We start from the raw sequence: 12,989 nt of genomic DNA on the forward strand, positions 1-12,989 counted from the left end.
ATAACTGAAAAATAATTTATAAATTACCGACCGATTTCGGTTGGTATATTTATTTTTCCAGCAAAAATTGTCAGTTAAAGTGGTCAATCAAAGGTTGAATTAACCGACCGACTTCGGTTGGAAATTGCGACCGTCTTCGGTCACCACATCTTAGCGACCACTATTATTTCAACGAATTAAATCGGTCAGAAATTGATCGGTTTTCCTATATTTCCGATCAATATCGATCGATTTTCTTGGATGATTTTTAACTGTTTTCTTGTAGTGGTCGTTTTACCTTCTGAAATGAAAGCTCTAATAAGGAAAAAAGAAGAAGAACTCGAAACTTGGTCATCAAACTTGAAACGGCTACATTTTATAGAGCTATTAGTCATCAATTTGGTATCTAATTTGACTGCTCAAATATTTTGAACATAATGGAACACAATAACATGAGATATTTAATTTCTTTTCTTAGCTATGAAGGCACATACGCGGGCCCCAATTTTTGGAAATTGCATAGAGCATATCACAAAATTTCATAGTCGTACAGCAAGAAAGAAACACATCAACTAGAAATTGTAATGTTTAGAGAAAGTTTATCTTACATAAATCCGATTAATTCTATCAAGAATTCTAATCATGATATTTTCTCCGGTTCACCATAAGTGATCAATTTGCTTTTTTATTTTGATCGAAAATAAGTGTCCATTTATATGATAAAAAAAAATTCAATATATTTTTTCAAAATTACCCGTATGTACGTATCCCTAAAAAGTCATTTACTCCTCACATTTGAGAAGAGAAGTAAGTGCTACTATAATTATGCTACAATATTTAATTAAGGATAGTTTAGTCACACTAACTATTTTTGTCTAAAATTTAGTATTTTCTCAATGAATGTACCCAAAGCAAATTGATCACTTATTGTGGATCGGAGAGAGTAAAGACTAGTCAAATAATATTAATTCCCTCCGATTTTTTATAGATGTCGTTTTAACCAAATAAATAAGTGTTAATTTAAAAAATCAAAAAAGATATTAGTTATTATTTTTTCATATCTACATTTATCTAAAATATCACTGAATAGTTATACATTATGAGAAGAGATAAAGAGAAATTAGTTAAATAAGATTACTTAATGGGGTGCCAAAACTTAAAGCGATATGCAAATGAAAATGTGCAATTGATTTAGTCAATAAAGCTATTCCCCCGATACATATTAACGTCATGTACAACTAATTCATTAATTGATAATATGCTAGAATTACACGTAATTGAATATGTTTTACCTTTACTTTAGTGTGTTTTTAGGTGTTTTGAATGTTGAAAGATGACGAATTGAGCTTTCTTGTTAGAAGCTTGTTATCTAGGAAGCCAAGAATGAAGAATAGAGATGATTTGAACAATAATGAAGCTAAAAGGCAACTTTTTAAGAAATGGAAAATCGGACCAGGCAGTGAAGTAACTTCGAAAAGCACAGAAAAATCTAGAAAATATTGTTGTGAAGCCAAATGTATATAGTGTGAATGAGTCACAACTACTATACCAAAAATTATAACAGCCACCAAATAATAAATAAGACAATAAAGCAACAATAAAAGGAACACCAGAATTTACGAGGTTCGGCCAATTTTGCCTACTTCCTCGAACACAACCAATATTTTATTTCACTCCAAAAATACAAGTGAAATAATACTAAAGAGAGAAGATACAAATGCCTTAAGAAGATAAGAAGGAAAATGAGAGGTGTATTTAAATCCTAAACATTAGGCCTCCTTTTATAGGGAAAAAATCTCAACCAAATATGTCACCCACCGATATGGGACTTTTGAAATTTTTAACAAATCTCCACCTTGGCAAAATTCCACATCTTCAATTTTCGCTCAATAACAAATTTTGGTTGTGTCTTCATCTTCAATCTTCAGTGTTCAACAATGTTGATCAAATCCAAACAATGTTGAAACTTGACCGCAGTCACCACTTTTGTCAGCATATCAGCAGGATTCTCCGTAGTATGAATTTTTTTCACCGTGACTCCACCTTCTTCTATGATTTCTTGTACGAAATGATACCGAACATCAATGTGCTTCGTCCTTGCATGATAAACTTGGTTCTTCGCTAATTAAATAGCACTTTGACTATCACAAAAAATTGTGATACTTTTTTGTCCAATGCCAAGCTCTTTTAGCAATCCCTGAAGCCAAATTGCCTCCTTCACAGCCTCTGTAATAGCCATGTACTCTGCCTCTGTTGTAGACAAAGCAACTGTTGACTGCAAAGTAGACTTCCAACTAACTGGTGTCTTTCTAAAAGTAAACACATAACCAGTAGTTGATCTTCGTTTGTCAAGATCACCCGCAAAATCTGAGTCACAATATCCAACTACAGATTGATTGCCTTCCTGCTCAAAAACTAACCCAGCATCTACAGTATTATGAATATACCGTAGAATCCACTTCACAACTTGCCAATGCTCCTTTCCTAGATTATGCATATATATGCTAATAACTCCAACAGCTTGTGAAATATCAGGTCTTGTACAGACCATTGCATACATCAAGATACCAACAACATTTGCGTATGGTACCCTTGACATATACTCCTGTTCAGCTTCATCTTTTGGCGGCATAGTAGTACTTAGCTTAAAATGGGGAGCAAGTGGAGTACTAACTGGCTTAGTCTTCTCATCTATGCCAAAATGTTGTAGTGCTCTCTTCAAGTATTCCTTTTGAGATAAACAGAGTTTCTTTGAACGTCTATCTCTTATTATCTCCATGCCAAGAATTTTCTTTGCCTCACCCAGATCCTTCATCTCGAACTCCTTCTTCAGTTGAATCTTCAACTTATCAATTTCTTCCGAATTCTTGGAAGCTATCAACATATAGGAGAAGATATATAAAGGAACCATCTTCAAGCTTGCGCAAATACACACAATGATCGTATTTGCTTCTCTTGTACCCTTGTCGCAACATAAACTTGTCAAATCGTTTGTACCATTGTCTAAAAGATTGTTTCAATCCGTATAACAATTTTTCAAGATTGCACACCATATTTTCCTTTCCAACAACTTTGAATCCTTCTGGCTGAGTCATGTAGATTTCCTCCTCCAAGTTTCCATGTAAAAATGCAGTTTTTACATCCATCTGAACTAGTTCCAAATCCAACTGTGCTACCAAAGCCAACATAATTCTAATGGAGGAATGTTTTACAACTGGATAAAGCACTTCATTGTAATCAATTCCCTCCTTTTGAGCACATCCTTTTACCACCAATCTTGCTTTGTAGCGAACATCTTCTTGGTTAGGAAATCCTTTTTTCTTTGCAAATACTCATTTGCACCCAATTGATTTCTTTCCCTTCGGAAGATTGGCCAATCTTCATGTATGATTCTGATGAAGGGACTGAATTTTATCATTCATGGCAATCTTCCACTTATCTTCTTCTGAACTTTGGACTGCATCTTTATAAGTAGTAGGAACATCAACAGCTACAATTGAGGCGACACATTCAACCGTCTCTATAAGACGAATAGGTTTTGTTATTGTCCTTTTTGGCCTGCTGGTTGCTATTGATTCAAGTTGTTGTTGAGGTTCCTAAGTTGGAATCTCCCTCTCTACTGACTCTTCTTCCAGAGGATAATCTTCATTTGTTTCCTCCTCTGCTTCTTTTGTAGGAAAAATAAATTTTCCCTCAAACTACACCTGCTTAGAAACACCCTCATTTTGTTTGGTATCTTCTGTTACCTTATTTACCATAGCAGATTCATCAAAGGTAACTTCCCTGTTGCATATTACTTTCTTTGTCATAGGACACCGTAAGCGATATCCTTTGACTCCAGAAGTAATCCCCATAAAAATAGTCTTCTTTGCCCTTGGATCCAATTTTGACTCTGTCACATGATAATATGCAATTGAGCCAAATACGTGAAAAGAGTCATAATCTACAACATGCTTTAAATACCATTTTTCAAATGGTGTCTTGCCGTCAATAGCAGCAGATGGTAGACGATTAATGAGGTGGCATGCATATGTAATTGCCTCAGCCCAAAATTCTTTTCCCAAGCCAGCATTGGATAACATACACCATACCTTCTCCAGCAAGGTCCGGTTCATATGTTCTGCCATTCCATTCTATTATGGTGTATGTCTGACAGTGAAGTGTCGGACGATGCCATCATTTTCACAGACCTTATTAAAATGATCATTTTTGTATTCACCTCCATTATCTGTGCGAATACACTTGATCCCCCTACATGTTTGTTTATCCACCATCATTTTCCATTTGAGAAAAATTCCCAACACTTCATCTTTGCTCTTCATTGTATACACCCACACTCTTCGGGAAAAATCATCAACAAAGGTTACAAAATAGTGCTTCCCACCCAATGAAGGTGTTTTGGAAGGACCCTAAACATCACAGTGTACATAATCCAAAATGCCTTTAGTATTATGGATCGCTATACCAAATTTAACCCTTGTGTGTTTCCCTTTGACGCAATGCTCGCAAAACTCCAAGTTGCAAGCCTTTACTCCTTTTAACAATCCTTGATCTGATAGACTTTTCAAAGATTCTCCTCCAGCATGTCCCAAGCGCATGTGTTATAGCCTGGTTGCTTCTGCCTCTTTTTCGGCACTGGATGTCATTGTCATTGTCCCAATAACTGTACTACCGCGATAATGGTACATATTATTGTTTTTCCGATTGGCCTTCATTACTACTAGTGCACCAGAACATACTCTTATCACTCCATTTTCTGCAATGATTTTGAACCCTTTTGATTCTAGGGCTCCCACAGAGATGAGATTCTTCTTCAAATCCGGTACATATCGAACATCTGTTAATGTTATGATCATTCCATCATGGTTCCTTAATCGTATTGAACCAATTCCATATGAGGTAAGAGGGATGTTGTACGCTGTGTGGATGACCCCATATTCTCCTTCTTGAAAATCCACGAACCAGTTCCTGTTGGGACACATATGATAGCTACAAGCCGAGTCCATCAACCATATGTCTGATGATGTTGATGACTCTGTTGTAACTAATGAGAAGTCTGAATCATCATAATCAGCTATATTTGAATCCATAATGGCCTTTCCATTGTTATGTTTGGCCTTATTCTTCAACTTCGGACAGTCTTTCTTACAGTGCCCCTTTTCTCGACAAAAGGCACATTCATCTTTGTTGGGTCTAGATCTTGACTTGGATTTTCCCTTCCTTGTCGTCGTTTGATTTTGAGGACGACCTCTCACAACCAGTGCTTCTTCTTTTCCGCCCTTCTATTTTTCTCCATTTCTTTGTTCATAGCTGTACAAAGCCGAACATACTTCTCTGAGAGAAATTTCGTCATTTCCATGGAGTAGAGTAGTTTCAAGGTGCTTGTACTCATCAGGAAGTGACCTCAACAACATCAAGGCCAAGTCACCACCATTAAAAGTTGCATCCATATTTTGCAAATTTGTGACCAACTTATTGAAACTGGTGATATGTTCATTCATCGTGGTACCAGAAACATAGTGAAGCGAAACAGTGTCTTCTTCATGTACAATTTATTTTGACTATTTTTCTTCAAAAATTTATCCTCCAGTGCTTTCCATAATTTACTTGCAGAAGTTTTCTTTGTGTATGGATATTTCTGCTCTCTAGCAAGGTAGGATCGAATGGTACCGCAAGCAACACGGTTGATAATTCTTCAATCTTCTTCTCCAATAACATCTGGTCTTTTTTCTTCAATGGCAAGATCTACCCTTGTTGAAAAAGGACATCTAGAACCTCGCCTTGCCACATCCCAAAATGTCCTGACCCGTCAAAAATTTCTACCGCAAATTTTGCATTTGACACAATTCTTGTCATAAGCGAAAATGCCAATGATGACGTATTGTTGACACTTGATGTAGATTCTTCTTGTTTATTGTCTCCCATTTTTGACACAAATATTATTTAATAGCTGACGACACAAATCAAGATTATTTCCTTTCTGGTGTGGAATATCAAACTAAGCTGCAACCACAGAGCATACTCAGACAGAACCTTGACTCAGTTACCAAGACAAATCTTTTTTGATGTGGAAGATCAGACTATGCTGCAACTACAGAGCATACTTAGACAGTACCTTGGCTCTGATACCAATTGTTGCGAAGCCAAATGTATATAGTGTGAATGAGTCACAACTACTATACCAAAAATTATGACAGGCACCAAATAATAAATAAGATAATAAAGCAACAATAAAAGGATTACCAGAATTTACGAGGTTTGACCAATTTTGCCTACTTCCTCGGACACAACCAATATTTTATTTCACTCCAAAAATACAAGTGAAATAATACTAAAGAGAGAAGATACAAATGCCTTAAGAAGATAAGAAGGCAAATGAGAGGTGTATTTAAATCCTAAACATTAGGCCTCCTTTTATAGGGAAAAAATCTCAACCAAATATGTCACCCACCGGTGTGGGACTTTTGACATTTTCAACAAATATAACCAGGCCCTGTGCGAAGCCCAGCTATAGCACAAGGGCAAATTTGCATGTGTTTTATTTTAAGGGACAACTTAGTCAATTGGCTTAGGAACGTGATATAAAAGTTCCTAACCCTTATTTCAGTCATACGCTTGACTTGAGAAAGCAAGAAACACTATTATTGAAGCAAAGTTGAGCTCGAAAGATCCTCAAGTTCATTCAAGAAGATGAATCGAAGAGTGGATGAAAAGTATAACGCCAAATAAAATTGAACAATTTTAAATAGTAAAAAAGTTAATTTGGACCTTTTTTTAAAAAAAAACAAAAAGTGAGTGAGTCCAACCTAAACGTAAAAATAAAAAGGAGAGGAGGGAGTATTTAAAACAAACAGGGACAGAATTGTCATTTAGCAGAATTAGTCATGGAACAAGTTTCTTTTTCCCCATATATAACTAGGCCGAAAAGACAAAGTTCACGTACACGCTTGTGCGTAGCTGTAATTAGCAGCAGCAAGTGCATTGTTTTTTGGTGCAAATACTTGAATGACATTTTGTGTTTCTGCTTTGGCTGTTTTCATATAAATCAGTCTCTGCCTCCATTTAAACTTCATCACCTGCTGCAAGTGCTCTATCTTCCTTCTTTGATTCTATCGATGCCATCCCATTCTTGACTACTTGTGTTTTTCTTTTTTCAATTTCTTGATGTATTTTTGCAGCAGGAATTAATTGATGTTCTTGGAATTTGGAAGGGTGTAATGAAATGGGATTTCTGAGCAGTCTCTTGGGAATTCTTGGCTTTGGAATTGGATTCTTGTTTGGTCTTTTTATTGGATTTTATTTCTTCATCTACTCTCAGCCCACTGATGTTGAGGTATGTAATAAGAAGTGTTAAAGAGTTAATTTTGTTTAATAAGGGTTGGTTTTATTTCCATCTCTACGTGTGCATATGTTTCAATTTTACTTCTGTTAAATTTATTTCCATCATCATAGCTTTGCTGTAATGCTGATTGGATTTGATTAATTACTTCATTCATTATCTACAACTTCTTGTGGACCTGTTATATGTGCATACAAAAAGACTCCATTTGTGTGTGTTAATAGGCTGAGTTGGTATGGTTGATTTATTTTTTTTTAGAAAAAGCTAGTGAGATGATGTTACAAAGCTATGACACCAAAGAGAAGTGGCAAAAAAGAAAGTTTTGGCTTTTTTAATATGACATTTAAGTACAATAGAAGTTCTACTATCATCTGATCACTACTATCTGACTTATCACTTTAGTAAAATATTGTTTGTTTATACATTCATGAATATGTTTTTCATTAAGCAAAAAAGGTAGATTAAAAGAACAAATGAAGAATGAGTAGATTAATGGAACACAACACTGTAAGATGGCAATGAGCGAAATATGTGCCTTCTAGAATATAGTGATTTGATTACATTGAACAAAGGAAAAACCTTCTCTTGGCTTACAAGAAGTAAACACATCAAATTTGTTTTGTCAAGTCTATCCTTTTTGGAATTCATTTCGGTTTGTGTATGGGTCAATAATTCAAAATTCCTCCGTAACTATTGCAGTCTTAAATTTCCTGCAATAGTTATGATACTTACTTTATTGGAATGAGTTCAGGATCCTGTTGTCAGTCCTCTTTGTGAGCTTGATACAGATGCATTACAAGATCTTATTCCGGATATTCCATTGTGGGTTAAAAGTCCAGATTACGATCGAGTACGTATTTCCTTTCATTCTATTTTATTTGCTTTCTTTCCATTTATATGAATGAATTGCTTGTGTTGCAGGTAGACTGGTTAAACAAATTTCTTCAGAATATGTGGCCTTTCCTTGATAAGGTATCTTCAAATTTCTAGTATTTCAGCCTTTTCCAAGATGCACTCTGTTGATTTACTTAGTCTATATAACATACAGGCTATTTGTAGCACAATTAGAAGCGTCGCAGAGCCCATATTTGCAGAATACATAGGGCAATATACGATAACAAAAATTGATTTTGAGACACTAACCCCTGGAACTCTTCCGCCAGTACTTCAAGGTCACTTTCTGATAGTTTCTCTAATTCTCCTTGAACTAATTTCTATATATTCTCTATTTTGTTATGACTTTCTCCTGATGCTATATTAAAATTTAGGATCTCACACAGGATGAATTAACAAAAGAAGAGAAAATTAAGGTTGTTAAATTATACAATTACATAGAAAACAAGGGACGCGTATCAATTTCATATTTTTTGACAACCATAGATATAGCAAAGAGATTTTCAAAAGAAATCCGAGGTTAAATGATATCTTATATTTGAAGTGTCTATGAGTTAAAATTCTCACAAGATTTTTTATGGACGCTGATATATTTTGAGTATATCTCTGTGATATCAACTTTGTTTGTCTGAAATTCTGTTTGTTTGTTTCAGAAGAAAATTCAGACAATTTGAATTCAGTTCTCAGTCAGATCCATTATCCTCTGAACATCGTAGAGTAAAATTAATTTTCTTTCTCATTTCACATATTGGCAGGTCTCAAGGTATACGAGACAAATGAGAGGGAGTTAGTGATGGAACCAGCAATTAAATGGGCTGGCAACCCAAACATCGTGGTGGTAGTAACTTCATCATCTTTACAGAATCTAAAGATCAAATTGCAGGTCAGTACTATCACAGAAAGAATCATCCCTAAAATAATGTAGTAGTTAATATAGTTTCTGAGTGATGTGCTAATTTACATACTGGTGAATCTTCTTTACAGTTGCTGGACTTACAAATTTTCGTCGCACCACGTGTTACTTTGAAACCTCTTGTACCTAGTTTTCCATGTTTTGCTAATATAGTGGTATCTATAATGGAGAAGGTAATCTAATATTTTTCGGCTATTACCATTTTTCCTTTTCATGCATGAATATTGAGGTCACTGAACAATGTAAATTTTTGTTTTTGTTAAGCCACATGTTGATTTCGGACTGAAGGTTCTTGGTGGGGATGTTATGGCAATCCCTGGACTTTATCGATATGTTCAGGTACTAGATTACTGGATAATTTTCTTAGCATCTCTTTGTGTTTGTTCCACTCAATATTACAGCTATGTTTCATACATTTTGGCAGGAGATTATAAAGAAACAAGTAGCAGTCCTTTATCACTGGCCTCAAACTCTTGAAATACCAGTTCTTGATGCTTCATTGTGAGAAACAATTCTCTTGTTTCTCTTACTTCTTATTGAAGATCTCGTGCTTTTACCTTTTTATTTGGTGTCGCCCTTCATAAAGTTGCATGACTTTGTCGTTGCTACTTATAGGGTGGGCATAAAGAAGCCTGTTGGGATATTGCATGTTAAAGTGGTAAGAGCAATGAAACTCCTGAAGATGGATTTACTGGGATTATCTGATCCTTATGTTAAGCTAAGCTTGAGCGGAGACAGCCTGCCTTCTAGAAAAACCTCCATCAAGAAGAAAAACCTGAATCCTGTGTGGAATGAAAGCTTCAAGCTTACTGTGAAGGATCCACAGTCCCAAATTCTTCACTTAGACGTCATTGATTGGGACAAGGTTCGTCTTTCACTCATTCTTCTTAATTCCTCCATTTCCGATTTGAGCCTGAAGATACCTGAAATTTGGAGAAGAAAATTTAATACTCCCTCCGTTTCAATTTATGTGGCGTAATTTGATTGCAAACAAAGTTTAAGAAAGAAAGAAAAACTTTTAAAACTTGTGGTCTTAACTATGCCATGAGACTTTTGTGGCTAAAAAGACATGCCATTAATGGTAAAATTGAAAGTATGAAATTAAATTATTTCAAAATATGGAAATGTGTCATTCTTTTTTGAATAGGCCAATAAGGAAATAGTGCGACATAAAGTGAAATGGAGGGAGTAGTTGTGTCCTAATCGGTAATGGTTCATCAAGAGAGAAGCTTTAGCCTGAAAACATAACTGCTAATGGCTGCAAAAGTATCATTAGCCACTAATTCTTGAAAGTAATGACTTCTAGTTATTATTTAAAGATCTAAGAATGACATACATTTTACAAGGATTTTCTCCATAAGGTGAACTAAATTGGCATTTTGCTGATGTGCTACTTCTACATATGCAGGTGGGAGCACACGACCGCCTGGGATCACAATTACTTCCTTTAAAGCTTCTACAACCAAATGAAACAAAGGAATTCACTCTAGACTTACTTAAGAACTCAAGTATAAGTGTCGCACATGACAAGAAGCAGAGAGGGCAGATTGTCGTTGAGCTGACATATGCCCCTTTCAGAGAGGATACTGATGGTATGAGTGGGCCTTTAAATAGCTTCAGTTGGAAGGAGAATGGGTTGGAAACGACATCTGGTAATGATAGTCCAAGGGGAGCAGGTTTGCTATTTGTTACTGTCCAAGGAGCCAAAGATGTAGAGGGCTCACGTCACAATAATCCATATGTGGTCATATTTTTCAGAGGGGAAAAGAGAAAATCCAAGGTAACGTCTAATATCCAAACAATCTAACCCCTAATGACTTGATCAAAGGATAATGTAAGTTAAAGACATCAACTAGTTTAGTTAGTCGAGGAACTCCAGAACAATCTTCCGGTGCACTAGAGAATTCAGAATATATGAACACGATAATTTGAAATATTGAACAGATAACTACTAGAAACCAATCAGTCTAGGTTCCCTTTGTATGTATTGTCAGTATCATTGACTCGCGTAATTCTTGCTCATTCAGATGGTTAAGAAAACACGTGATCCTCAATGGTGTGAAGAGTTCCATTTTATGCTCGAAGAGCCTCCTGTCCATGAGAAAATCCATTTAGAGGTTTTGAGTAAGCGAAATGGCATCAGCTTTCGTTCAAAGGTACTTTAGAATTACATGCATGTGATTCTTCTCCTTTTCTTTCTCCCTACATTTAAAAGTTAATTGGCTGATTCTTGTCCTTAATTTATTCAGGAGTCGCTTGGACATGTCGACATCAACCTTGATGATGTAGTTCACAATGGACGAATAAATGAGAAATACCATCTAATAGATTCAAAGAATGGAGTCATACATGTTGAGTTGAGATGGAAGAGCATATGAGAAACAATATCAAGGTCCTGATATTTACAGCATTTCTCAGAGATTGAAAAAACAGAAAAAAGTTTTCAAAAGTGATTTATTGAAGAGAGAGCATTGAATCATGCATTATCTCATTTTTGTAAATTTTCCCCTCTTTTGAATCTTTAGATGATGCATGATCTTTGTTTGTTCAGTAGTCATCTTTGATATAGTGATAATACCGTTGCCCTTTTTTTTGTAATTTTATACGCAATTATCAAATACGCGCGCGCACTCACTCTTCTCCCTTTTTTTTTTTTGTGCAATTTGTTTAGGTTCATATTGGGTGTGGGCATGATCAAGAATTAGGAGAGAAAAAGAGTTTTTCTGAACTCTTGGGCAATTATGCACATGACCTAACGTTGATCTAAATGATAACAAAGCATTTCTTACTCGTGAAGGTGTAGATACCTAGCTTTAATTTGTCTGTTAAAATGTAATGCTATAGCTTTTGCCTCAATAGCGAGGAGGAGTTTGACGATCTAGTACATATCATATAAGATAGATACTTCCAATAGTATTCCATCTACATAAATGGAAGCATTCAAGAAATAATTATGCCTATGAATGTTGTGGATAATATGTTCAGTTATTGACTTGAAGAAAACAAAATATTTTGGCTTGTTTTTGGAAAAACAAGAAACACTTCATTAGTTGTATATCCAATCACAAACAAAAAATAAAGATATTAGGCAGTCCCCAAAGTGAATAACAACTAAGAAAATTACTACTTAATAAGTTTCTGAACCTGTCCGAAGAAATGAATTTTGGACCTAACTCAACCTAAAATCTAATCATGACTCTTATTAAAAAGATTCCACTTGTTTTTTGGCTGCTAATATATTGTTTAAAGTTTATTACATCTTCTGGAGATCCGTTTCTTATTATTTTAATGTTCAAAAGTTGTTCATGACCATTTCCAATGGCCTGGAGGATTACTTGGTTAAGTCCTCAGAAAATATGAAATTTTTCTTTGTAGTTGTTAATTGGTGTACGTTCTCAGAAATTTACAAGATTAGCATGTTTGGTCAAACTTTTAAAATAGAAGTAATTTTTTTAAAAGTGCTTTTGATCATGCCTAACTATGCCTTATAAAAGGACTAAGCGGCCGTTGCAAATATTATCCGGTTTACAAGTCCGGAGTCGAATCCCAGAGAACTAAGGCTTAGCTATAGTTGTTCAACATCGCTAAGAAACACAAGTCCGAACAATTTTCTAATTATAAAGATTATAATATTTATTTTTATCTAATTAACTAACAAATTTAGAAAGCCGTAAAACTATCAATTAACAAGGATAAGGATTGGAGACAAGATTAAGGAGGTCTAGAGTTATGATTTCCCCTATTGTCAGAATCCTTCCCGCTATGTTTTGTATAAATTAGCCTAAGTATTATCTACCGATCATGAGCGTTCTGACTGCCGTAACTCTCTCCCGAGTAATTACCACAATTTACTATACATATTCT

General features: G+C 35.2%; 1 protein-coding gene across 3 annotated transcripts; it reads left to right on the forward strand.

The window, feature by feature from the left end:
• The first annotated feature begins 6,916 nt into the window (after positions 1 to 6,916).
• Positions 6,917 to 12,038, forward strand: LOC107814771 (synaptotagmin-3). Of its 3 annotated transcripts, none has more exons than XM_075225179.1 (13): positions 6,917 to 7,312; positions 8,070 to 8,168; positions 8,240 to 8,290; positions 8,367 to 8,490; positions 8,968 to 9,095; positions 9,197 to 9,298; positions 9,390 to 9,464; positions 9,550 to 9,626; positions 9,741 to 9,990; positions 10,534 to 10,905; positions 11,153 to 11,281; positions 11,375 to 11,517; positions 11,797 to 12,038. In XM_075225179.1, the coding sequence occupies exons 1-12, from the start codon at positions 7,202 to 7,204 to the stop codon at positions 11,501 to 11,503; spliced, it is 1,647 nt and encodes a 548-aa protein (XP_075081280.1). In that variant the 5' UTR covers positions 6,917 to 7,201; the 3' UTR covers positions 11,504 to 11,517; positions 11,797 to 12,038. The 3 variants fall into 3 exon arrangements, with proteins under 3 accessions (XP_075081280.1, XP_075081281.1, XP_075081282.1); XM_075225180.1 differs by lacking the exon at positions 11,797 to 12,038 and having other exon boundaries at positions 6,935 to 7,064; positions 7,158 to 7,312; positions 11,375 to 11,771; XM_075225181.1 differs by lacking the exon at positions 11,797 to 12,038 and having other exon boundaries at positions 6,936 to 7,064; positions 7,191 to 7,312; positions 11,375 to 11,771.
• Positions 12,039 to 12,989: the final 951 nt, after the last annotated feature.

The sequence above is a fragment of the Nicotiana tabacum genome, chromosome 11 (genome assembly GCF_000715075.1).
Source record: "Nicotiana tabacum cultivar K326 chromosome 11, ASM71507v2, whole genome shotgun sequence".
In the NCBI taxonomy this organism is placed as follows: Eukaryota; Viridiplantae; Streptophyta; class Magnoliopsida; order Solanales; family Solanaceae; genus Nicotiana; species Nicotiana tabacum.